The sequence below is a fragment of the Pezoporus occidentalis genome, unplaced genomic scaffold (assembly GCF_034315485.1).
Source record: "Pezoporus occidentalis ecotype Australia unplaced genomic scaffold, CSIRO_AGI_Poc_V1 ctg133, whole genome shotgun sequence".
In the NCBI taxonomy this organism is placed as follows: Eukaryota; Metazoa; Chordata; class Aves; order Psittaciformes; family Psittacidae; genus Pezoporus; species Pezoporus occidentalis.
The window spans coordinates 4,562,835-4,587,061 of NW_026913136.1; the positions used below are offsets into that span (position 1 = coordinate 4,562,835).

The following is a 24,227-nucleotide window of genomic DNA, read 5'->3' on the forward strand; positions in this document are numbered from 1 at the left end:
AGGAGGTCACATGTTTATTTTGTGACTTCTTTGTGCAAGAAGTGTAAATGAGACACATACAATGTCCTGCTAATTCCTTTTAGGTTTTATATAGTTTTTCTGTAGCTGTCAGAAAGCGAGAAAGTTTGACTGTATCAGACACATAGGTTGGAGCTGATAGTATGTATCTAGTATAAGGACATTGTGCTCGGGCTTTACACACCATAGGTGTCACACAGCATTATGGGAAAATATTTTCAAGGTCTGTGCTTGCATGATGTGTTCCACCTTCCCTTGGAGAAAGGGCTAAAGATGTTACCTTTGCTTTCCGTGTCACTTTCTAGTCCCTAGAAATTTATCTCTTAAGCGTCAGTTCAAGTTCTTAATAGCTTTCTGATTTAAAAGTAGTAAAGATTTAACCTGGTAAGTTTTCTTTGGTAAAAAGTTTTCTGACTTACTTAGAACATGGCAATACTGCAGGTTCTGTGAGGAGTCAAGAAAGGAATGATATTTTTTTCCTTGACAGACTTAGAAGTGAAGTGCGTGTGCTACAGGTGTTCTCACAAGGGGAACTGTGGTGTGTAAGATACAGTTCTGTATCTGTGGTTAAGATTATGGCATGAAAATGTTCTGTAATAAGAAAAATCTGTTGCACAGTGAACTAAGATAATTTTAAATAACAAAGTTGGACAGAATGAAAGCAAAACCAAACTGGAGACTAAAAACCTTTTCATGCTATACCAGTGATATGTAGTTTGTTGTTATTGTACTTCAATGTACTTTCTTAAAAAAGCAGCTTTATTTATGTAGTAGTAGCCAATACAGAAAATAATACTTACAGAAATCTCATATATCCTTCTTAAAAAAGCAGCTTTGTTTGTCAAAGATAAATTTTATATTTCCATGTGAATATTGCAAATATTCCTTTGAAAGTTAATTTTGCCAGTAATGCTGAAATCTGAGAACAGGTAAGAGATTACAAGATTGAAAGACAAACATCATACATGGAGGCTACTGATGAAGTTTATTTCTGTGTTCCTGAAAGGTATTCCTTTTGTTGCTGCCTTGTGTTGGGCAAGTATTCCACTTTCATAATGAAATGCAAAAATTCAGTGTTGGATTGGCTGACATGTATTTGAAAAAAAAAAACAACAGAAAAAAAACCCCCAAACTAAAAAGAAGTGTGCCATTCTACTTGTCCAACTATTTTAAAGTTTTATATGTGCCTTTGTTCCTTATTGAAGGATTGATAATATGATCCTTCATCATATTTCTTCCCAAATAATCTCAGTGTTTGTCAACTATGCCATAAGCATGCATCAGTAGTGTCTTTTTAGTTCATTAGCACTTCTGGAGCAATTTTGTTACTGCCAAACTGGGAACATGAATTTCACATTTACACTTCAAGTGAAGAGAAACATCATTTGACAGCAGAGAGATTGATTTTGATTGTCACTTTAGCTTTCTAACTTTAAATAAGTTTTTGGACATGCTAAATAAAAACTGAGAGAAATTTAATTAAGAAATGTCAAGATAAAACTTTTTCATTTTTGAAAAAAGGTATTGTTACTACATTCTCCCAGTATAAGACTAAAAGTGGAAGGATCTTGTGTGGTAGGACTAGTAGAATAGCAGGTAGAATTGCAACCCTGGACTTTAGCAGGGCAAACTTTGGCCTTTTCAAGCAATTGCTAGGGGAAATCCCATGGGCAAGGCTGTTTGAAGGTAAAGGGGCCCAAGATAGTTGGTTGGCATTCAAGGATTGCTTTTTCCGAGCTCAAGATCAGAGCATCCCGACACGTAGGAAGTCAAGGAAGAGGGCCAGAAGACCTGCGTGGCTAAATAGGGAATTGCTGGGTATGCTCAAGTGGAAGGGGAGAGTTTACAGGTCATGGAAGGAGGGGCTGGCCACTTGGGAGGAATATAAGGCTGCTGCTAGAGGATGTAGGAAGGCAGCTAGGATGACTAAGGCCTCCTTAGAATTAAACCAGGCGAGAAGGGTCAAGGACAGCAAAAAGAGCTTTTTCAGATACATGGCAGACAAAACTAACACCAGAGGCAATGTAGGCCCACTGATGGACGGGATGGGTGCCCTGGTGACAGAAGATACAGAGATGGCAGAGTTACTGAATGCCTTCTTTGTCTCTGTCTACTCTGCCGGAGGCAGTCCTGAAGAGCCCTTTACCCCGAGACCTTAGATGAAGTCAGGTCAACGGAGCGGTTTGCCTTAGTCGATGAGGAATGGGTTAGAGACCAGTTGAGCAATCTGGACATCCATCAATCCATGGGTCCAGATGGGATGCACCCGCGGGTGCTGAGGGAACTGGCGGAAGTCATTGCTAGACCACTCTCCATCATCTTTACCAAGTCTTGGGAAACGGGAGAGGTGCCTGAGGGCTGGAGGAAAGCAAATGTCACTCCAGGCTTCAAAAAGGGCAAGAAGGAGGACCCGGGTAACTATAGACCGGTCAGCCTCGCCTCCATCCCTGGGAAGGTGATGGAACACCTTATCCTTGGTGCCATCTTAAGGCATATCAAGGATAAGAGGGTTATGAGGGGCAGTCAACATGGCTTCACCAAGGGGAAATCATGCTTGACCAATCTCTTAGCCTTTTATGAGGAAATAACACGGTGGATGGATGATGGCAGAGCGGTGGATGTGGTCTACCTTGATTTCAGCAAAGCATTTGACACAGTCTCCCACAGCATCCTCACAGCTAAATTGAGGAAGTGTGGACTGGATGATCAGGTAGTGAGGTGGACTGTGAACTGGCTGAAGGAGAGAAGCCAGAGAGTTGTAGTCCATGGGGCAGAGTCTAGTTGGAGGCCTGTAACTAGTGGAGTGCCTCAAGGGTCAGTACTGGGACCAGTATTATTCAATATATTAATCAACGATTTAGATGAGGGAACTGAGTGTACTATCAGCAAGTTTGCTGATGCCACTAAGCTGGGAGGAGTGGCTGACACGCCAGAAGGCTGTGCTGCCATCCAGCGAGACCTGGACAGGCTGGAGAGTTGGGCAGGGAATAACTTGATGAAATATAACAAGGGAAAGTGTAGAGTCCTGCATCTGGGCAGGAACAACCCCAGGTTCCAGTATAGGTTGGGGAACGACCTGTTAGAGAGCAGTGTAGGGGAGAGGGACCTTGGGGTCCTAGTGGACGACAGGATGACCATGAGCCAACACTGTGCCCTTGTGGCCAAGAAGGCCAATGGCATCCTGGGGTGTATTAGAAGGGGGGTGGTTAGTAGGTCGAGAGAGGTCCTCCTTCCCCTCTACTCTGCCCTGGTGAGACCGCATCTGGAATATTGTGTCCAGTTCTGGGCCCCTCAGTTCAAGAAGGACAGGGAGCTGCTGGAGAGAGTGCAGCGCAGGGCAACTAAGATGATTAAGGGAGTGGAGCATCTCCCTTATGAGGAAAGACTGAGGGAGCTGGGTCTCTATAGTTTAGAGAAGAGGAGACTGAGGGGTGACCTTATTAGTGTCTATAAATATATAAAGGGGGAGTGTCACGAGGATGGAGCCAGGCTCTACTCAGTGGCAAACAATGATAGGACAAGGGGTAATGGGTACAAACTGGAACACAAGAGGTTCCACTTAAACTTGAGAAGAAACTTCTTCTCAGTGAGGGTGACAGAACACTGGAACAGGCTGCCCAGGGAGGCTGTGGATTCTCCTTCCCTGGAGACATTCAAATCCCGCCTGGACACATTCCTGTGTAACATTATCTAGGTGTTCGATGATCTTTCGAGGTCCCTTCCAATCTCTAGCATACTGTGATACTGTGATACTGTGAAAAGTGACATTAAATTGTGAACTGTTCTGAATTACTGAATCTACTGGATTTTTTTCTTTAGGGGAAAAGGGAATCATTCTTACTCTTTTTCTTTGCTATAAACTAAATAACACCTTTTAGGCTTGCAAGTACAGCACTCTTCCTTTCTTTTTTCCAGAGGGAGGAATCAGAGAAACTAGCTGTTTATGAGCCTCAAATATTGACTTAAAATTAAATGAACCAAAGCTCATTTTTAACTTTAAGTTTTTATAAATGATTGGGTACTATGGTAAAAATACATATGTGAAAAACCTCAACTGTGTTCTCTGAAATGACTACATGAACTAACTCACAAGGCTACGTATGTGATTAGGACATTTTACTCTTAGCCTTGTTTCTCTGAGTGATAGATGGACCGTTTCTGTCTTAGTTTTCCAAAAAAATCAGACTTGGCTTTGAATTTTTGTTCTGGATGAGTAGAATACAGTGGAGTAGTGTTCTAGTGTTCTAGTCTTGAGATGTTCGGTCTGAGATTTTTTAAAGGAATTGTGGAGTGTTTATTAAGTGCTTAGCAGTACTTTAGTACTGACATTGCTAAAATCATAAGAAGCAAACGTTTCTACACATATAATTCGCCTTTAGTTATTATTGTGTGCTAAAGTTTCTGCTTTTATGGAAAAGAGTTTCATGGTTTTGGTTTGTGCTTTCCGGTAAGAGAAAAAGCATTATTTCATAGGTTTCTCCTGGGTATTTATGTTTAAGATTTGGGCTGCTATTCTTGCTTTTTGTTTTGTTTTCATGTTACCCCTGTGAAAAGCCCAGACTGACATCAGGTATACCAATGGGAGATATTTCTGTGATACATAAGGGCATTAGATACTCTTCAAGGCTTTGTCTAAGCTTGAAGATCAGCAAGTTAAGATCCTGGCCTAAACCAAATTTGGGAAACTTAAGCCTGTCTTGCTAGCTTATTTTGCTAAGCAAGTCTTCCTTCCAGTAGATTCTTTGTGTTAAGCTGTTTGTGCTTACTGCAAATCCAGGTTTTAACATTGGTGTTGTATATGTTAACTGTTTCTTTTCTGAGGACAGGAAAAAACTCTCATAGTAAATTATGGCATGTAACTAAGTGATTTGTCATGATTTAAAATAAATAAATATATTTAGGTGTTTGTTATACATATATAATGCATATATAATAATTTTAAATGCTATAGGTATTTATTATAATACAAATAATTACATATACACCTTACAGTTTTACAACAGCATTTAAATATAATGTAAATAAACATAAATGTTTATGCACACATCACTTCCATTTCTTGTATATTGCATCTGCTGTCATGTCACAGCCAGTTGCTAGTACTTCAACAGACCATTTAGGTTCTTTGGAATGAGAACATAGTAGAAGCACTCTGGAGAATCGTTCAGAAAAAACTGCTAACAAAAACAGGCGCAGTAAGCAAGAGGTAATATTTACCAGATTCATCCACTGCAATTTTTCTTGTTTGAAAGACATGTAATACATCTTTTAAATACAGCTTTATGTCTGCCTTTTTCATCATGTTGGGCTTGGGCAGTGAATATTGTGAAGTACAGAGAATTTCTCTGAGACAGTGTGAGCTTTGCCAGCCAGGCAGTCTGCACTGTGGTCTGTCATTCACACTTCAAGTAAGTTGAATAATAAAACAGCAATTTTACTATGAATAAGCTATGTAAAAGGCTTTGACCCTGAAACAAATCCCTTTTCTGTAGTTGTTTTTAAATTTTATTCCGACGATTTAAGGATATACAAGTAAATGTATCTACATATCCTTATATATCTCTCTATAAGTAAATATTGTATCGATATGTATGGAGCCTCACCCCATACATACTCTAAGCATTAATAAAAATTCTGAGTTAGTGTTTGGCTCAAAAGAGACATGCTGAAGTTACCTTAGGGAAAAGATAAAGTTGCCTTTTAAGTTCCCAGTTGATTAGAAGAACTGATAGAATTTATTTGTCTGCACCACGACAGGAGAAAGTCTTGCCAATGGATATATTTATTTATTTATTCATATTAAAAGGTTTGCAAGAATGTCAGGGGAAAAAAAGAAAAAAAGCATGAATCAGTCAAATAGGTTCTGTTGTCAAAAAGCTGACTTGTAGTCAGTTGATTAATTCCTGCTTCTTGCAGTATAGATGTGTTCTGCGTAGATATGGTGAAGACTGACATACTATTGCAAAGTGGACATGAGAGTTGTTTCAGGTGGGAAAATAAGAATTCTTTCACACATGCATTTTCAAAGTCACTACTTGACTGTAGTGTTTTAGTATTTCACAGCATGTCCCTATGCATTTGTCTGCTTAAAAGTGTTTTAGTATTTTACAGCATGTCCCTATGCATTTGTCTGCTTAAAAGTGGTGGTCTTTTTAATTTGAAGAGCTGCAAACACTACTCATTGAGAGGACTCTCCTGTGAGGCACTGGAGAGATCAGTCATTTACCTCAGCTACTTAAATATTATGGTGTCTTTTGATGATTACTGACTTTGCTGTAAGTAACTGGAATATTGGGTATCTTAAGATTCAGTTAAGATTAGGGTCCAATATTATGCCTGATACTGAGTCAGGAAAGAATCGCTTTTCTGGAGTGTATTGATGCACATAGTGTTTGCTCATGATTTGTTTCATTGCAGATCCATTAATAAGCTGTAATTCACATCATTTCCACTGATTAACTGCAAAGTGACGGCAAAGGAGTAGACACTATTGTGTGTGTGTGCAGTTAGATATCACTACAGGAAAGTTGCATGCCTGTTCTGTATGCTGGTATTTTGCTGTCTAATGTAGACATTACTACCAATGTAATTTCACAATCCTTCATTCCCTCTTTTCTATAATACATTTTTAAATGTGCCTAATTGCCAAAGGATTTCAGTGTTTAAGGCCTCTTGGGTGTCGCTGTGAGCAAAAGGTGGGAGCTACTGAGGACGACAGCAATGGTTATGTAGTTAAAAGACCATCTAAGGGAAAACAAAAATAGGAGTCAGGACAGTGTGTCAGCGGATTTTTTGTTAACTGTACTTTTATAATAAAGCAGTTGAAGGACATTGAAACTCTGATAGTTGAAGTGGTTGAAAGAGTATTTAAAGAACTCAGAATGTGAGTCATAATACTGTATACCAGCAATTTCTGATAGAAGCGATGTTTGAAACAAATGTTTCTTTTTTGGGTCCAGTCTTTAAAAAATGAAGATGTAAAAGTCACATGATTTATAGATGTAGTCCTGGGTTCCACAGTACTAACAACTAGAAAATTACTTGTGTGAAGAAAATTTCTAGTGTGGGGTAAAGAAACAACGTGCACACTGTAGACATCAAAGCAAGGTGGAGTCATCTACAGGTACCTGTAGATGAACAGGATTGCCTTTTTGGGTTTAAAATTATGTTTAAGACAAAGTGTATCTACTTTTTTCTTCTTCTTGTCTTTCAACATGTGACCTGCATGTATTGTTTTATACAGGTATGTTTAATCTTGTGCTGGCAGCAGTGCTGGATCTATTATATGGCAGAAAGTAGGGCCGAGCAATTCTGGTTCTGGATATCAAGGGTTAGAGATATCTTGGAATGTATCCTTATTTTTTTTTTTTACTTAATCCAAATGTTCCTGTTATACTAATTTAAAAATAAATAATAAATAAATACATAATTCTTCTGGTACTAGCGTATTTTCTAGGACCTGAGGTGACAAAGCAATACGAACTAACACATCATCCCAACAGCTGAATAAGTTTTTTCAGTAGAAAACCTCTTAAAATTGATGGTGAGCTACAGCATGCAGAGTACAAAGGAAAGGAAGTATTTATAGTTTTTTCTTCTGACCCTTGAAATTAAAACCACTTTCCCCACACCCTCAGTTGCTGTTAACCTTCAGGAAAAATGAGTGGCTTTTCTTGGCAGAAATCGGTCTTAACAACATTAAGATGATGCATCTGTCTTCAAAACATAATAATATACATAAGAGAGTTTGGAACATTAGCCCAAACTTAGACATGCCCCCAGAATTTTTTTTCTGTGTTTACATATGCTGCTGAAGTTACGCAGAAAATCCATATTATATAGCTTTCTCTACACTTCTTTTTTTTTTTTTACAGTGAAGAAGTGCAGTTGGAAAGTTGTGAAAGGGTTTTCTGTTGACTGACGAGGTCCCTAAGTCATTTGTGACTTTATAATTCAAATGAGGCTTTTCAGAATATTGAAAAATTGGTTACAGCTGGCTGCACACCCTGACAGTTGAAAATAAAACTCCCATACCAGTCATAACTAGCAATTCAATTTAGCTTATGCGCAGTGAGAACAACAAAACATAGTTTCTCTCCAAAGAGACAACAGTGCCGTCAGAACTTCTACAACTGCCTTTCATGCACTGATAATTAAAAGAAAAAAAATCAAAACAAAATCCCTAACTAGAAAATACATACTTCCTTTATGATTACCTATTTCAAAGCTGTAATTGAGCATTTCGTTATAAAGATGCTCATCAATCTAGAACAATACTCCTGGGACAGCACACACGTCCAGAGATGTAACAGTTATAATAGAAATGCTACCAAAACTTCTGTGGGTTACGATTAGTTGCTCAAGCATTTCTTCTGTGAAAGATGAAACTCCCACGAGTGTGTTACAGTGTTCCATGCAGAGCTTTAGGCTCATCTTCTAGGCTTTAGATATGTTGAGAAAATACTTTGTCATCAGTATAAATAAGCAGAATGCATTCATTTAAAATTCAGTGAATAAGCTTTCTTGCATCTAGGCAGGCTTTTTAGGTAAAACAAATGATTGGGTAAAGGAAGCAAAAAGAGGAATTATCAAGATTGTTGTTTGTTTTGTTTTTGTTTTTGTTTTTTTAATAATTTCTAAAATATAATTTTTTGCAGCTCCCTCTAAAATTTTCTGTTGAGATTTTATGTCTGTAGGACAGTGCTAACATTCCAGCAGGAATGTTTTGAGTCCTGAATAACCACTGCCGTTTATAGTCCTCTTCCATAGCGTGATGTGCACAGCTTTGGGATTTCCTCAGAAGACTATCAGCTGCAATATTGTGGCTGTTGAGACAATAATTCAAGTGGAATTTGAGAGGGTACCTCTGTCATGTGGGTGGTATCTTTCTGAAGAGAGCACAGTAACTTCTATCTCCCTGTGTTTGGAACCACTGTTGTAGTAACATGAAAACCGATGGTGCTAATACAAAAAATCCCATAAAATTATACAGCACATTTCCTTCAAGTATTATAAATAATATACTTTCATGTTGTAGTGAGAGAACTGATGTAAGATGAGTCTTTGAAAGTTTTGAAACATTTTAATGGCCACAGCCTATCTATCCAGCCTGTCTAGATCCCTCTGCAGAGGCTTCCTATCCTCCAGCATATCAACACATCCAGCCAACTTGGTGTTTTCTGCAAATCTACTGAGGGCGCACTCAATCCCCTCATCCAGATAATCTGTAAAGATACGAAACAAGATTGGCCCCAAAGTGAAGCCCTGAGGAAAACCAACTAGATTTGACACTGTTTACCACCAGTCTTTAGGGTTGGCCAGCTTTTTACCCAGTGAAAAATACACCTATCCAGGCCATGAGCAGCCAGTGTCTCCAGAAGAATGCTATGGGAGACAGTGTTGAATACTTTACTAAGGTCCCATCAGACAATGTCCACATCCTGCCCTTTTTTGTAGAGAGGTCTCACATTGGCCGACCTCCCATCTTCTGGGGCCTGCCCACCAGACCAGGACTGCTGATTAATGATGGAGAGTGGCTTAGCAAGCTCCTCTGCCAGTGCCTTCAGCTTTAGGACGTAACCCATCCGGCCCCATAGACTTGTGTATGTCCAAGTGGAGCAGATCACTAACCATTTCCTTCTGGATTATGAGGATGTCAGTCAGCTCCCCACCTCCGTCATCCAGTTTATGGACTGAGTACCCTGAGCATGGATGGTGTCACTATTAAAGACTGAGGCAAAGGCAGCATTAAGTACCTCGACCTTTTCCTAATCCTCAGTCACTAGGTTTCCCCTGGTATCTGGTAGAAGATGGAGGTTCTACTTGGCCCTCCTTTTATTGCTAATATATTTGTAAAAGTACTTACTATCTTTTATGGCAGTGGCATATTTAGTCCTGTCTGTGCCTTCACCTTTCTAACTTTTTCTGTATATAACCTAACAACATACTTGTACTTTTCATGAGGTGACAGTCCCTTCTTCCACAGGTGACAAATTCTCTCATTTCTCCTGAATTCCAGCAATATCTCCCTGTTCAGCCACATTGGTTTCTTCCCCACTGGTTTGACTGTCGACCCATGGGGACTGCCTGCGTCTGCACCTTAAGGATTTCATTCTTGAAGAATGTCCAGCCTCCTTGGACTCTGTGTCCTTCGGTAATGTTGCCCAAGGAATTCTGCCAACCAGCATGCTAAACAGCTGACCTTCTTCCTGACTTCTTCAAGGACTGAAAATACAATCATTTTGTGATTGCTGTGATGGCCTTCAACCATCACACCACCCACCAGTCCTTCTCTTTTTGCGACCAGCAGACCTAGCCAGGCATCTCCCCTAGCTGGCTCACTAACCATCTGTGTTAGGAAGTTATCTTCCACACTTCCAAGAACCTCCTGGATTGCTTCTTCTCTGCTGTTCTGTGCTTCCAGCAGACATCTGGTAGATTGAAGTCCCCCAACAAGGGCAAGAGATCCTGAAACTTGTCCTAGTTGTTTGAAGAACACTTCATTGGTAGCTTCATCCTGGCTGTGTGGTCTGTAACAGACCCCTACCAAGGTATCACCTTGGTTGGCCTCCCCCCGGTCTTTACCCGCAAGCATTCAGCCTTCTCACTCATGACATTAAGTTCCAGGTAGTTGATGCATACAGGGATGTTCCCTGACATACCACACCACCTCTTTTTCCTTGCCTATACCTTCTGAAGAGTCTATCTGCAGAACTCCAATCATGTGAATTGTCCCTCCACGTTTCTTTGATGGTGACTGTGTTACTGTTTTCCTGTTCCAAAATGGTTTCCAGCTCTTCCTCTTTGTTGCCCATGCTGTGGATCTTAGCATAGTTGCCCTTTGGATCTGGCCTTGAAAAGTGGCATGCTACCCCCTGGCTCATTTCTAGCCAACCTGTTTTTTTTTCCCTGTTGCCTTGAAATGTGCTTTAAAGTCCTCTCTGAGCCCTGCTAACAAATGAGCTAGGATCCTTTTCCCTCTTTGGGACAGGCTTATTCCGTCTGCTGCCAGCAGGCATGGTGCCATGTAAACTGACCTGTGGTTAACCCCCCAGAATTCTGATGGAAACACCAGTTCTGGGGACAGGAATTACAGCACGGGTGGTTTGTACCCGTGAGTACAAAACGGTAGTCATGGGTATCATGACAACGTAGGGTATTTTGTACTTTGTTACCTGGTAGAAAGCACCAGAGTAGAAGTCTAAAATGTTTTCCGGTAGCTACCTACATGAACTCTTAATATTTCATTAGTTCTGTCTAAATAGAAGGAAGTGTGTAGTTGAAGGCTTGGGTCTTTCTTGAGTTTGAATGTCATAGCGGTATGTTTACAAACTTCTACTTTTCGGCTAGAAATGGAAAAGGAGAAAGAGGGAAAAGCAAAATTTCTGGAACTCTCTGCATATGAGGCATGTGTCTGAAAGGCATACAGGTTGTCTCTTGTGCCTTTTGATACGAATTAGAACTTTGCCAATCTGTCCTTTTTGTAACTGTGTGTGTCTTGCTCTCTAGGTGCTGTGCTTTGCTGGTCATTAAATGCATTGCATTGTCTTATATGTGTATATTTTTATTCCTCCCGATTCTCAGATTGTGAAAATCTATGAAACTCTGAATGATAGCTCTAATCTAAAACACCATCTTTTGTGTTTTCTCAGCTGCGTATTTTTTATAAAATGTGACAGACGTAATTAGGATAGTGACCTCCCGTTTGTGTCCTCTTTTCAGTCCAATTTCTTTCTTATGCTTTTGACTTTTCATTTAGAAGACTGTCAATGGTGCTTGCAGTTTGGTTATTTCACCAATTTAATCTTTTGTACTATTTTTTTTCTTTATCTTGCAAATTTAAGAAGGAAGGTTAAAGAGATCGGCTGTTTCAGAAGCTGTGTCATGTTAATAACTAGTGAGAGGTGATTGAATATGTTTGTAAGACAACAGTATGTATGAAGTTCTTTAGCTGGGTGAAATGGAGAGGAAAACAATTGTTGCTAAATATGGCACCACCTGTATAATACTGTTGTGAACATGCATACCCTGCCCATGGGACAATTTGCTACTTTTATCTATGTTACAAGATTTCCATAGGTGCATACAGTACAGCTTCAGATATATTCTTTCTCATACTGAAAAGAGCTGAAAAATAGCTGAAAATATGTAGCACATGAAAAGAGCTGAAAAAATGTAGCACATATTCTCACTTTCTCACCAAGAACTGACCAAATGAGACTGAAAAAGAAGCTGAAGATTACACAATGTCAATGTGCAATTGATAGTTATGTTAGAAATTATCCATGTTTTATCAGGCTTTAAGCAACCTCATCTGAAGGAAGGCATCCCTGCCCATGGCAGGGGGTTTGGAACCAGATGAACGATCTTTAATGTCTCGTCCAGCCAAAATCAGTCTATGATGTATGATTCTTTGAAATTATTGTCTTGTTGCTGAGGCTAGCATGTTTGGAAGAGAGTAAAGACACAGTTTTTCTTTAATATCAGCCCAAAAAAGATAAGTGCTTGGGAAGCTATTGCAGTACTTGGATTTTGAAAAGTACTTGCTGAAATGTTTTCTGGGAAGGACATAAAACCAGTGGAGACTATGTGGAATGTACCTAATGCATTTTAGTCTGTTATAGCAGTCTGCAACAGAGTTGTAAGATGTGAACTGCAGGTCTAACAGAGACTTCTTTTTATTATAACATTCTTTTAGCTAAGATATTTGAGTGCCAAGTTGCCTGGACAGAACAACTTGAATGAAATCTGTTCGTGTAGAAGCTGTATCATTTCAAAGCACAGGGAAAATCTTAACCTCAAAAATGAGAAATGACTGCATGTGTACTGATTAATGCTTTGCACAATCTCCGATTGTTAGATTGTTAAAACAGTAATAGGTTTTACAATTGAAATCTGTTCGTGTTCTCAGTTTGCTTCCACCAAATCAAATTCAAGATATATAACCTTTCTGCTTTCTCACTTGCCTTTTGAGTGGGGTTGAGGTATGGATTCTATGAAGCACCTGAAGTGCCACTTGGAGTGGCCATTCTAAGCTACTGATTTGTATTAATTACAGGTAAAGCTATAGTTTTTAATCTGGTCTGCAAAACAAAGTAGATCTTGAGCCGTGCTGTTGGTCCTGCTGATGATATGATGCTTTTATTTGGTACCCAGACTGACTTTTAACATCACAACATTATGACATTTAACATTATTGCTGATAACATTTGACAGCTCACTTGGAGTATTATGTACAGTTATGGTGTCCTCAACATGAAAGGGGCATGGAGCTGTTGGAAAAAGTCCAGAGGAGGGACATGAGGATGATCAGGGGACTGGAGCAACTCCTGTATGAAGATAGGCTGAGAAAGTCGGGGCTGTTCAGCCTGGAGAAGAGACGGCTGCATGGAGATGTCCCAACAGCCTTCCAGTATTGGAAAGGGGCCTAAAAGGATTCTGGAGAGGGACTCTTCATCAGGGTCTGCAGTGACAGGACAAGGGGTAATGGGTTAAAACTTAAACCGGGGAAGTTTAGATTGGATCTAAGGAGGAAGTTCTTTACTGTAAGGGTGATGAGGCACTGGAATGGTTTGCCCAGGGAGGTTGTGAATGCGCCATCCCTGTCAGTGTTCAAGGTCAGGCTGGATGGAGCCTTGGGTGTCATGGTTTAGTGTGAGGTGTCCCAACCCATGGCAGGGTGGTTGGAAGTAGATGATCTTAAGGTCATTTCCAACCCTAAGTATTCTATGATTCTGTGATTCTATGATTCTATGATTATGACTTATTAACATTACAGTATCTAGATGAGTTCTTAGTGGTACTTTCCTTAATAAAGAAACTTCCAGCAACAGAGTATATGAAGGCTTCTGTTGACTTTCCACTCTTTTCTAGAGTTCGTAGCATTACTTTTGCTTTCTCTTGGAGTGTAATAAAAAGTACTGGTTCAAAGGTATTTTGTAGTTCTCATCTTCTTTTTTCCAAAAGAGGAAATGTGGACAGCTCTGTGCTGTTATGCCTATCTATGTATGAGAAATGCATAGTGCTTTTATTGCTTCAGGAAGTTTTTCTACTTTATTATCAAATAACTTTATAATGCCAACTCCTTCTGAAAAATAACCATTTCAGCTCTCCTTCTCTTCCTCTAATATGATTGTATTGCCATCAGCAATGTTATAATAAAGTGCAGTCAGTCTAAACTAGGTACAGCTGGATTACTGTCCTGTGTGTACTGCAGATTCACTGTGTTAGTCAGTCATGCTTAAATCTGATTAGGCAACAAGTATATTGGATAGTAGTGAAACAAAGCCATAAAGTGAAAAGGAAAAAAGAAAAGCCAAAAAGGAAGAAACTGCAGATTAACATAATAGCAAAAAGATGCCATTCAATGTTGAAGCCAGATTTGACCTCTTAGTTCCAGACTTGCAAGTACATTTCTAGCTTTATTTTATACCCAGTATGTGCCTGATCCCAAAGGTGAGGCCCAGACTGAATGTTTGTCAGTTTCTACGCTGAAAAGACACAGAAGACACTAAATTCTTCTGAAAAAGAGGTGGTTTTTTGGGTATAAGCAGTGCTAGCAAGCCCACGCCATGTGCATAGCAATAGAACTGTAGGATCAGTATGAGGGAGATTGACTGGTGGAGTAACTCCCTGGCGTGCCAGTCGGAACAGTTCCAGGGAGATACCCGCGGGTGCTGAGGGAACTGGCGGAAGTCATTGATAGACCACTCTCCATCATCTTTACCAAGTCTTGGGAAACGGGAGAGGTGCCTGAGGACTGGAGGAAAGCAAATGTCACTCCAGTCTTCAAAAAGGGCAAGAAGGAGGACCCGGGTAACTATAGACCGGTCAGCCTCACCTCCATCCCTGGGAAGGTGATGGAACACCTTGTCCTTGGTGCCATCTTAAGGCATATCAAGGATAAGAGGGTTATGAGGGGCAGTCAACATGGCTTCACCAAGGGGAAATCATGCTTGACCAATCTCTTAGCCTTTTATGAGGAAATAACACGGTGGATGGATGATGGCAGAGCGGTGGATGTGGTCTACCTTGATTTCAGCAAAGCATTTGACACAGTCTCCCACAGCATCCTCACAGCTAAATTGAGGAAGTGTGGACTGGATGATCAGGTAGTGAGGTGGACTGTGAACTGGCTGAAGGAGAGAAGCCAGAGAGTTGTAGTCCATGGGGCAGAGTCTAGTTGGAGGCCTGTAACTAGTGGAGTGCCTCAAGGGTCAGTACTGGGACCAGTATTATTCAATATATTAATCAACGATTTAGATGAGGGAACTGAGTGTACTATCAGCAAGTTTGATGATGCCACTAAGCTGGGAGGAGTGGCTGACACGCCAGAAGGCTGTGCTGCCATCCAGCGAGACCTGGACAGGCTGGAGAGTTGGGCAGGGAATAACTGGATGAAATATAACGAGGGGAAGTGTAGAGTCCTGCATCTGGGCAGGAACAACCCCAGGTTCCAGTATAGGTTGGGGAACGACCTGTTAGAGAGCAGTGTAGGGGAGAGGGACCTGGGGGTCCTAGTGGACGACAGGATGACCATGAGCCAACACTGTGCCCTTGTGGCCAAGAAGGCCAATGGCATCCTGGGGTGTATTAGAAGGGGGGTGGTTAGTAGGTCGAGAGAGGTCCTCCTTCCCCTCTACTCTGCCCTGGTGAGACCGCATCTGGAATATTGTGTCCAGTTCTGGGCCCCTCAGTTCAAGAAGGACAGGGAGCTGCTGGAGAGAGTGCAGCGCAGGGCAACTAAGATGATTAAGGGAGTGGAGCATCTCCCTTATGAGGAAAGACTGAGGGAGCTGGGTCTCTATAGTTTAGAGAAGAGGAGACTGAGGGGTGACCTTATTAGTGTCTATAAATATATAAAGGGGGAGTGTCACGAGGATGGAGCCAGGCTCTACTCAGTGGCAAACAATGATAGGACAAGGGGTAATGGGTACAAACTGGAACACAAGAGGTTCCACTTAAACTTGAGAAGAAACTTCTTCTCAGTGAGGGTGACGGAACACTGGAACAGGCTGCCCAGGGAGGCTGTGGATTCTCCTTCCCTGGAGACATTCAAATCCCGCCTGGACACATTCCTGTGTAACATTATCTAGGTGTTCCTGCTCTGGCAGGGGGATTGGACTAGATGATCTTTCGAGGTCCCTTCCAATCTCTAGCATACTGTGATACTGTGATCATACTTACTTGCTAAGCTGTCCAAATACCTGGCTCTGAGGTGAATCAGACCGCTAAAGATCTTGATTCTGACAGTAACTGTGGTACCGGAATTCAGCTACTCTTTGTGCAGTCTGGCTGTTGTCTTTAGGAGCGGTGCTTTTCTTCAGGACTGCTGGGATCATCTGTGGGAAAGTTGGTTTTGGAGCCCCATTTCCTGGGAGTGGCTGATGAGTATGTGGTATATGGCCCAATGGCTCTGTGAACATTTTGGTATGTGGCTCACATGCTCTTAGGTGTACCCTGTCCTAAAAATTGATAGCCGCGGAATTCCAGAGTTGTGAAAGTAATGCAGTAGTCAGGAAAATAAGACTTTAACAAACTGTTTAGGGCAAATAATTGAGTAAAATTTATTTCTCTGTCTTGAGATAAAAGACAAAGGCAAAAATCAGTCTTCAAATATTTTTACATAAAAATAGTAGTTGCATTGTTCTTAAACCAGACTTTGGAGGTAAATAATTCATAGACGCATAGAACTATTTAAGTGAAAAAAGGTCCTTAAGATCATCAAGCCCAATTGTAAACCTAGCACTGCCAAGTCCGCCACTAAACCATGTCCTTAAGCACCACATCTATGCATCTTTTAAACACCTCCAGGGACAGTGACTCCACTGTTCCCTGAGCAGCCTGTTCAAATGCTTGACAACATTTTCAGTAAAGACATTTCTCCTAATATCCAATTTGAACCTCCCGTGGTGCAACTTCTGGCTATTTCCTCTTGTCCTATGGCTTGTTTCTTGGGAGCCTGGCACCCACCTCACTGCAATGTCCTTTCAGGTAGTTACAGAGAGTGATAAGGTCTCCCCTGAACATCCTTTTCTCCATGCTAAACAGCCCCAGTACCGTCAGCCTTTCCTCATAAGAACTATGTTCTCTTGACCCTTTTCTAGCTTCCTTGCTCCTTGGACAGTGAAGCCCCCAAAACTGGATGAAGTATTTGAGGTGCGCCTTCACCAGTGCCAAGTGCAGTCCTGTTGATAAAATTTAGATTTGTTGTTTTTTAGGCTAGTGTTTACCTTTTCTAAATGCAGAAAACCAGATACTCTACAAACCTTATTATGGATTTATCTTTTGTGGTTGGAGAAAGACTATAATAACATGGATTAGCCAAGGTATTTATTTTAGGTCCTTTCCTTTAGCTGCTGCTTTTTTTCTTGTTTTCATTCGTTCCTTCCTGTCTGCCTCCCTGCCTTCCCTGCCCTGCCTTCCCTACCTCCCTCCCTGCCTCCTTGCGGGCCGTCTGCTTGCCTTCCCAGTTTGGAATACCTGGACTATTTCGCAGTAACTATAGCTAAGTGATTTACAGGGTTCTTGAGTGACAGGAGTCAAGACAGGGTTATTGGCAGAGTTTGTGTTTTTCAGGCAAGAAGTCAGTCTTAGTAGATGTTTCATTTGTCTGCTTAGCCTGTCACCTGTGGCTTTGTAACATGGTTTAAATTCTTCATATAGATTCTCAACGATGTATTGCTTTAATATGCATTGACAGATAGCACCATATGCTTTTCTCCTCCAGCAAGACTATTTTCGCCTTAGAAGTGCAGCCATTACCAGCACAATACTTTTTTCTCTATCAGTTTTTTGGGAGGCACAAGTTTAAAAACACAGAGTGCTCTAGTGAATTGGTTTTGCACCAAGATAAGTTCTAACAAACTGCAAAAGTGATTAACATGGCAGGAGTTTTTATGTGTTGAGATAACGTAGCAACTTAAAAATTGGTACTTTAGTTCGTAACTGAGAATGTGAGTGAAGCTAAATAAAGATCAGGGTAGGCAGATATTTCTGCATCTGGTTTAAGAGTATGTGTGAACATCAGTATTTCTGTAAATAAAAAAAGATGAACTTTTTAACAACATTCTGCATGAGAAAAAGAACCCTGTGATTTTTTTTTAATGTACTTCACTGTCATTGATTTATTCACTAAATGAATTTCATTTGTCTATTTCCTTTATGTCTTCAGTTACTGAAAATCCATTTTCTGTTTTTCATGGTAACAGAAAAATTCTTGCTGAAAGTCCAAGTAATGAATGACAAAGTAGAATCAGATTGAATGTATTAAGTTGTTTAATGTAAGCAAATTCCACCAGGGACTGTAACTCAGTGGTGGTTTTATAGTGATGTAGTTCAAAGGCCTGCTTGAGATTAGAAATCTGCTGTTCCATGGTGGTTGCTCACTCGTGTTGGAATAACTGTTATAAACTCAGGAATGACAGAGGAGCATTAAAGTGTGTTGTTATCCAGGGAGTGATAAGACTAAGATTTGGAACACTCCACACATCTGTCTTTAAAATTTTCCTTAATCATATGTTTGCATTTTGGCTTTTCTAAGAATAAAAATGGAATGAAGGATGGAAGTTCTGCAGCAGGTCAACTCTGAAAACTTATGTTTAATCAGTAAAAGAGCAAGCTAAATGTAAAACTTCTGTCAGTTTCCATCTTTGCTTTGGAAAATATGTTGAATTAATTTTAAAATACATTGTTTTACCCAGAGGTATTTTTGAATTGATATTGGTGAAACAACTTCTGAGAATTAATTTCATGCATTTTTTATTCCCTGTTTTTCATGGTAATGATCCAGCTGTCAGTCAGGTTTTGCAGCCAAAATTTGTCTAAGAAATCTGTTTATTTTCTTCTTCAAGGAGAGATCTTGGTTGATACTCAAAGATGTGAAATCTTGGCAATTCTTCCTTGACTTGGTTCTAGTAACATTTCGGATGTCTTTTTTCCATCTCTTAACTTGTGTATGTATTACAAATCTTGCATTAGAAGTCTGTGGCTAGGGAATGGGTGTAATTTAGGATTGTGGGTGTGATTAATGAAGTGTAGAAACAGAATGTCAACACAATCTTCTGTTTCAATTTTCACCTGCCACTTTTTCTTGGTGAGACGATGTTGTTTTTTTTTTTTTTTTAAATGTATGGTTTATCTATTTGTTTTCCCATAAGTCCTTGTGACAGACCAGAGATGGCTATGAACTAAAATCCTATCTCTGAGCAATTTAAAAGTTAAGAAAAGTTGAACTAGAAATACTGCTTTTGTAATAGTACAAATGAGCTCTCATATCTTCACATTCCTGTATTCCAGAACTTTGTAAGTTACTTTTTCTATGTAGCTACCTGCATCTGCTATGAGTTCTTTTTTGTCTGTATTCAAGTCTCTTATGAGAGCTCTTCCCTGGTGAGCTAAATTTCTGCGTTATCAACCATTTACGTGCACAGGCAGGCATCTAAAAGCAAGCAGATAAATAAAATTGGTAAATTGGTATTTCGTTATCTTTTTTTCTTCTTTAATTGGTTCTAAGATTTCCTCTGAGCAAGATTTTCTATAACTTTAAGCCTGGAAGCAGGGGCTGTCTTCTCCCAAGTACTGTGTTAGTGCCTAAAAGATTAATTTTGGTACTAAAGTAAACAGACTGAATGGAAGTAGTTCAGTGTTCAAATGTTTCATTCACCAAGTTGATCCTTTTCAAAATAATTGGTACATACGCCCTTCCCAGGTGCTGTCATCTGCCATGCCTCAGCTGTGGAGAATTCTTTTGTGTCTCTGTATTGAACACTTTGGGGAGCTGGACCTCTCCACTTCTACTGATGTTATATCTATTATGTTATAATTAATATATCTATTATGATCTATTATATCTAGTAGTGATAGATACCACTAATCAGGGGAAATCTATCATCTGACTTATGTATGTGCTGAAGGTAGGTATCATGGAATAGAATAATTTAGATTATAAAAGACCTTCAAGGTAGTTCAGCCCTTTGGTTTCCACTTTTTTTCACAAACTGCTTGTCAGGGGAAGAAAACAAATATTTTTTGTGTGAGAGATTATTCACAGGTAGCTCTTTTCGAGATATTGTAAGAGTAATTCCTAATTATTTAATACAGCAGTTACATAGTACTTAAACCCATCTCTTATTAAAGCCTCACAAAGAGAGGTGTTTGTTTGTTTGGTTTTTTTATAACTTGATCTCTATGTCTGTTATGATCAGTTTCCTCCCAAGGGGAAGCCCGTCTTTCTTCACTGGCTTAACAGGGACTGCTACAAAAGTGTCTTACTCTAGATTCATTCTGTGGTACAGATGTCAGCCCTTTGGGGAAGAGTGTAGTATATCCTGGTGCTGCAGATGACATGTTTTTTCACTGTCTCTGGCACCACACTCCAGATGTAACAAATCATCATCAAGAGGAAATACAAAAGGGAAGAAACTAGTCAATTTAAGCATGACTAATGCATTAGATTAACATTATGAAGGTTGCTTGATTTGGAAGTTAATACTTGGATGATAATTTCATTTGGTCCTTGTGGAAAATCGCATCTCCATGTTAGTTCTCACAAATAAGCCAAATAGAGCTCTACATACCAGGTGGTTATCAGTCTCAAGGTTGATACACTAACGGAGTCATTGGTAGAAGTTTTTTGTAGGTAAAGCTGAGGCAGACTTTTGTAGAGAACTGTGATTGTCTCTTGGCTTTCTTCTCTATCATGTTACCAGTCCATCATCTGCATGCCTCCACTAGCAGCGTATCTTTAAGTCACCTGAATGGAGAAGGACCCATCTGCTGTCTTTACTCAAGTACTTCTGTTTACTTGACCTAAAATACTAGAAGATGGCTATGGAGCCATAAGCAGGTGAAGAGAGAAAACAACAGGCAAAGGGTCTCCTGGAAACCTTAGTGTGCTTAATTAGGTTAGCTAAAACCATGACACTCAGAAGCAGGAAAAAAAAAAAAGAAGTACTGAGAACTTTGGTTTTTACGATCTGAGTGATAATGAGTATCACCTTCAAAGCAGAGAATAAGTGCGGTATTGCTAACTGCTTGTGTATGCATTAGAGTGAGAGACTGGAATGGGGTTTTTAATAAAAATAGAGAAGAGCTCATTTTTCTTCTCTGCCATTTCTTTGGTGGGCTTTGGGAGCCATCCCTTCATTTGCGGACAGTTTGTAGAGGATAAATGCATGTTCATGCATCAGGATCATGCGATTTTTTAAAATTCCCCTTTTTTCCCCAAGTATATAGTAATACTTTCTCTGTTAGATGCCACATTTAATATTTTTGTGGAAGTGTTTGGAAGGTGTGAATAATTTCAAGTGCCCCCTTAAAAACAGTTGTGTAAAACAAGCACCTTCATGGTCACCTTTTTTTTTTCCTCTCCTCTGCTCCCCTTATTAATTATCAGTGTTGTTTCCTCTCCACTTTCTCCCCTTCTGAAGGTATCAGTTTATGGTTCAGATACAAATCTTACCCATCACATTTCTGCCATGTGTGTGATTGCCAATAAAAGGTAAAGTTTTGTCCACAAGTGAACCTTTGGAAATAGTTCAGGGCTCCCTTATAACTCCTACAGTTTAGAAGAAGCAAAATCAAAATCACCTCTTCCTTGAAAATACATTTCATACATCTCCATCTTGGTAATAGCATTGGAATCATTAAGTAGTAGTTGGCTCTGATACCCTGGTACAGACACAAATTGAGTCCAACGGGACTGATTTCTTGTACACTTTGCTGCCATTTGAAATGCTGACCTGAAGGTGGTAGTGATGAAAGTGGGGAGCTGGTGCCTTCAGCACTTTGCCTGTGAAGATTTCTTAGGTTTGTATTTTTTGATCACAGTAGCTGATTCAAAAGATAGTTTTACAAAAGAGGTTCATAACAGCTATAGGTTTCTACCAGCTGCTCTTGTCTTTTCTTCATTGAGTAAATTCTTGGAGCATTGCACTGTACTGTAAAATGGGCTCTTTATACCACCCACAAATCTGTAAGATCTATCTAGTGGAATGGTAATTAGTATATTTTTTAATTTGCCCTTTTGGTTTTTATCTTCACTGCATGGAAAACACTCTTGTGGTATTGAAAAAGATAATATCAAATCGTTTTATATGTTGCAGACCGTTAGAAAAGTAAAATTACATTTCAGTGTTATTTTAGTTACAGCATCAGGCTATTCGGGCATATCTCCAGTATTTCTGCATCACAGTATTTCCTGTGAGAGGCAAAAAATTTTTATATTACTTAATTTCTGTTTCTCAGGTATGTCAAATTTGGACAATGCGTGCAATATGCTAGCAGTTGATGTCTAGCTTTAAGAACACCTTATAAGGCAAATTTTGTTGTGTTATTCATCAGTTCCCAGTAGACTTCTTATTCTGGAAATTACATCCACTTTGATTCCCTTCTGCAACATGAGTATTCTAGTGATGTAATCAACTTCATTAACAATGAGAGTTCCTGTGATTTGGAAGGTGCTGTTGAATACAAAAAAAGATCCAGGGTGTGACAGATGCTTGATTATTGTAGAAAAGGAGTACTGTGAAACATGTTGAAAAAATACAGTTGATATACTGTACCCTGAATCTTCTGGTATATGCCACTAGCCTGATATAAATTCTGTTTTCTTTTCCCTTTTATCTTTTTTTCCCTTTACCCTTTTGTCTTTTAAAATTATTTTGCCTCAATTGTGAATATGTGGAAAAAAAACAAAGAAATAAACAAAACAACAGAAAATCTCTGCCCTTTTCTTGCTAACTCTATTTTTCTCTTTTTCTTATCTGTTCCACAGGCTCTGAAAATCATCTGAAATTTCAGACTGGACAGACTTGCAGTAGCTTTTAAGCCAGTGAGAACAAGGCTGCCAAAGCATGCTGGTGCCAAGCTGTTGGATGATGCACGTAGTCAGGCCAGTGGTGGTGCTCCTGTGCTTGCTACTCTATGCTGATGCAGAAAGTAAGCTTCTTATTCATTTGTGCTTGGGTATTGGACACAATGAAGAGTTTTGTTTTCAGCTGCTGGTTACTAAGGGTCTCAAAATGATTCTTCTTTTGAGTAATTCTTAAAACACTGCGAGGTCCCATCTAAATCATGGCTAATATTTGAAAAGAATTATTTACGCAACTACTTTGCTATTTTCTTCTTAGTGTTCCTTTTCTTAATGGCTCCTACTCAGATAGTGGAGAACATTACCACAAAATTATGCAGTCAAAACAAAGACCAACCTTGATTACCAGACATTGGTCAAATCCATTAAAGACATCTGTCATTCCTTGAATATTTATTTCTTAAATCTGGTGTGAAGAAAAAAAAAGAAGACACCACCCCAGTTAATATCCAGTCTAATTAAAATTCCATACCCTTTGCAACTGCTATAACAGCTGTTCTAATGTATTATTTCCGACAGCTGTTGCAGAGTACAGTATCCAAACAAACCAGGCAGAACTGACAACTTACTGGAATGCCTAAATGTGTGACAACTGAGTGAGGAAAGGCACCTGTGTTCACTTGTACTGAAGGAAAACTTGGATTCTAGTAGATTAGTTTACCTATTAATGGGAAGATAATATCTTTTTTTTGATTAGGAAATCATTAGGTCTGCCTTGTTTACATGTGTTCCTTTTCCCAGCTGTCCTGTGGCTTCTTGCAGAAGTACTTTTCAAAAGAGAAAAGTAATTTACTTTCTACCTGTTGACTTGAAGTTTACTACAAACTGGCTTCTGCTATAAGCTGTTAACATTCACTTGACTGAGGGGTATTTTCCTGTTAAATCCTCTGTGCAGATGCATCACCAATCAATAACTTTGTTCTAACTCTGACTTCTATAGAAGACTTCTGTGGTTTTTCACACATCTGTGCAGAATGAAGGAATATTTGAAGTGATAGGAATGTACAAGAATAAAAACAGTGTCAGTGAGGTTGGATAAATCAGTTCTCAGTAAATGATATTGAAGAATTTCTTACTGCTCCACATACCACCTGCACTCCAGGTATACTAAATTACAGTGATAAAAGACATACCAAATCTTTCCACTTCCATGTGTAGTAAGACTTTGTTCTTTTCACTATAGCTCTAAGAAAGAGAAGTAAATTAAAAAAAAAGAATAAATACAAAACCTACATGTTTGTTGAGTACTGACAGCCGTGATTCTCTGGCCCCTTTCCAGATAGATAATGACCAGCTGGGATGATTGTGTCTAAGGTGAAGCCAAAGACATTTTAACACT

At 39.6% G+C, this 24,227-nt stretch overlaps 1 protein-coding gene across 7 annotated transcripts in view; it reads left to right on the plus strand.

Annotated features, from left to right (window-relative positions):
- PTPRD (protein tyrosine phosphatase receptor type D) overlaps positions 1-24,227 on the plus strand; it is a 1,311,464-nt gene that overhangs the window by 998,596 nt on the left and 288,641 nt on the right. For all 7 annotated transcript variants that reach the window (XM_062609059.1, XM_062609064.1, XM_062609063.1 and 4 more), the window contains one exon: positions 22,793-22,956. In XM_062609059.1, coding sequence (XP_062465043.1) covers positions 22,872-22,956 — 85 coding nt within the window. In that variant the 5' untranslated portion in view covers positions 22,793-22,871. The remainder of the gene's footprint in view (positions 1-22,792; positions 22,957-24,227) is intronic.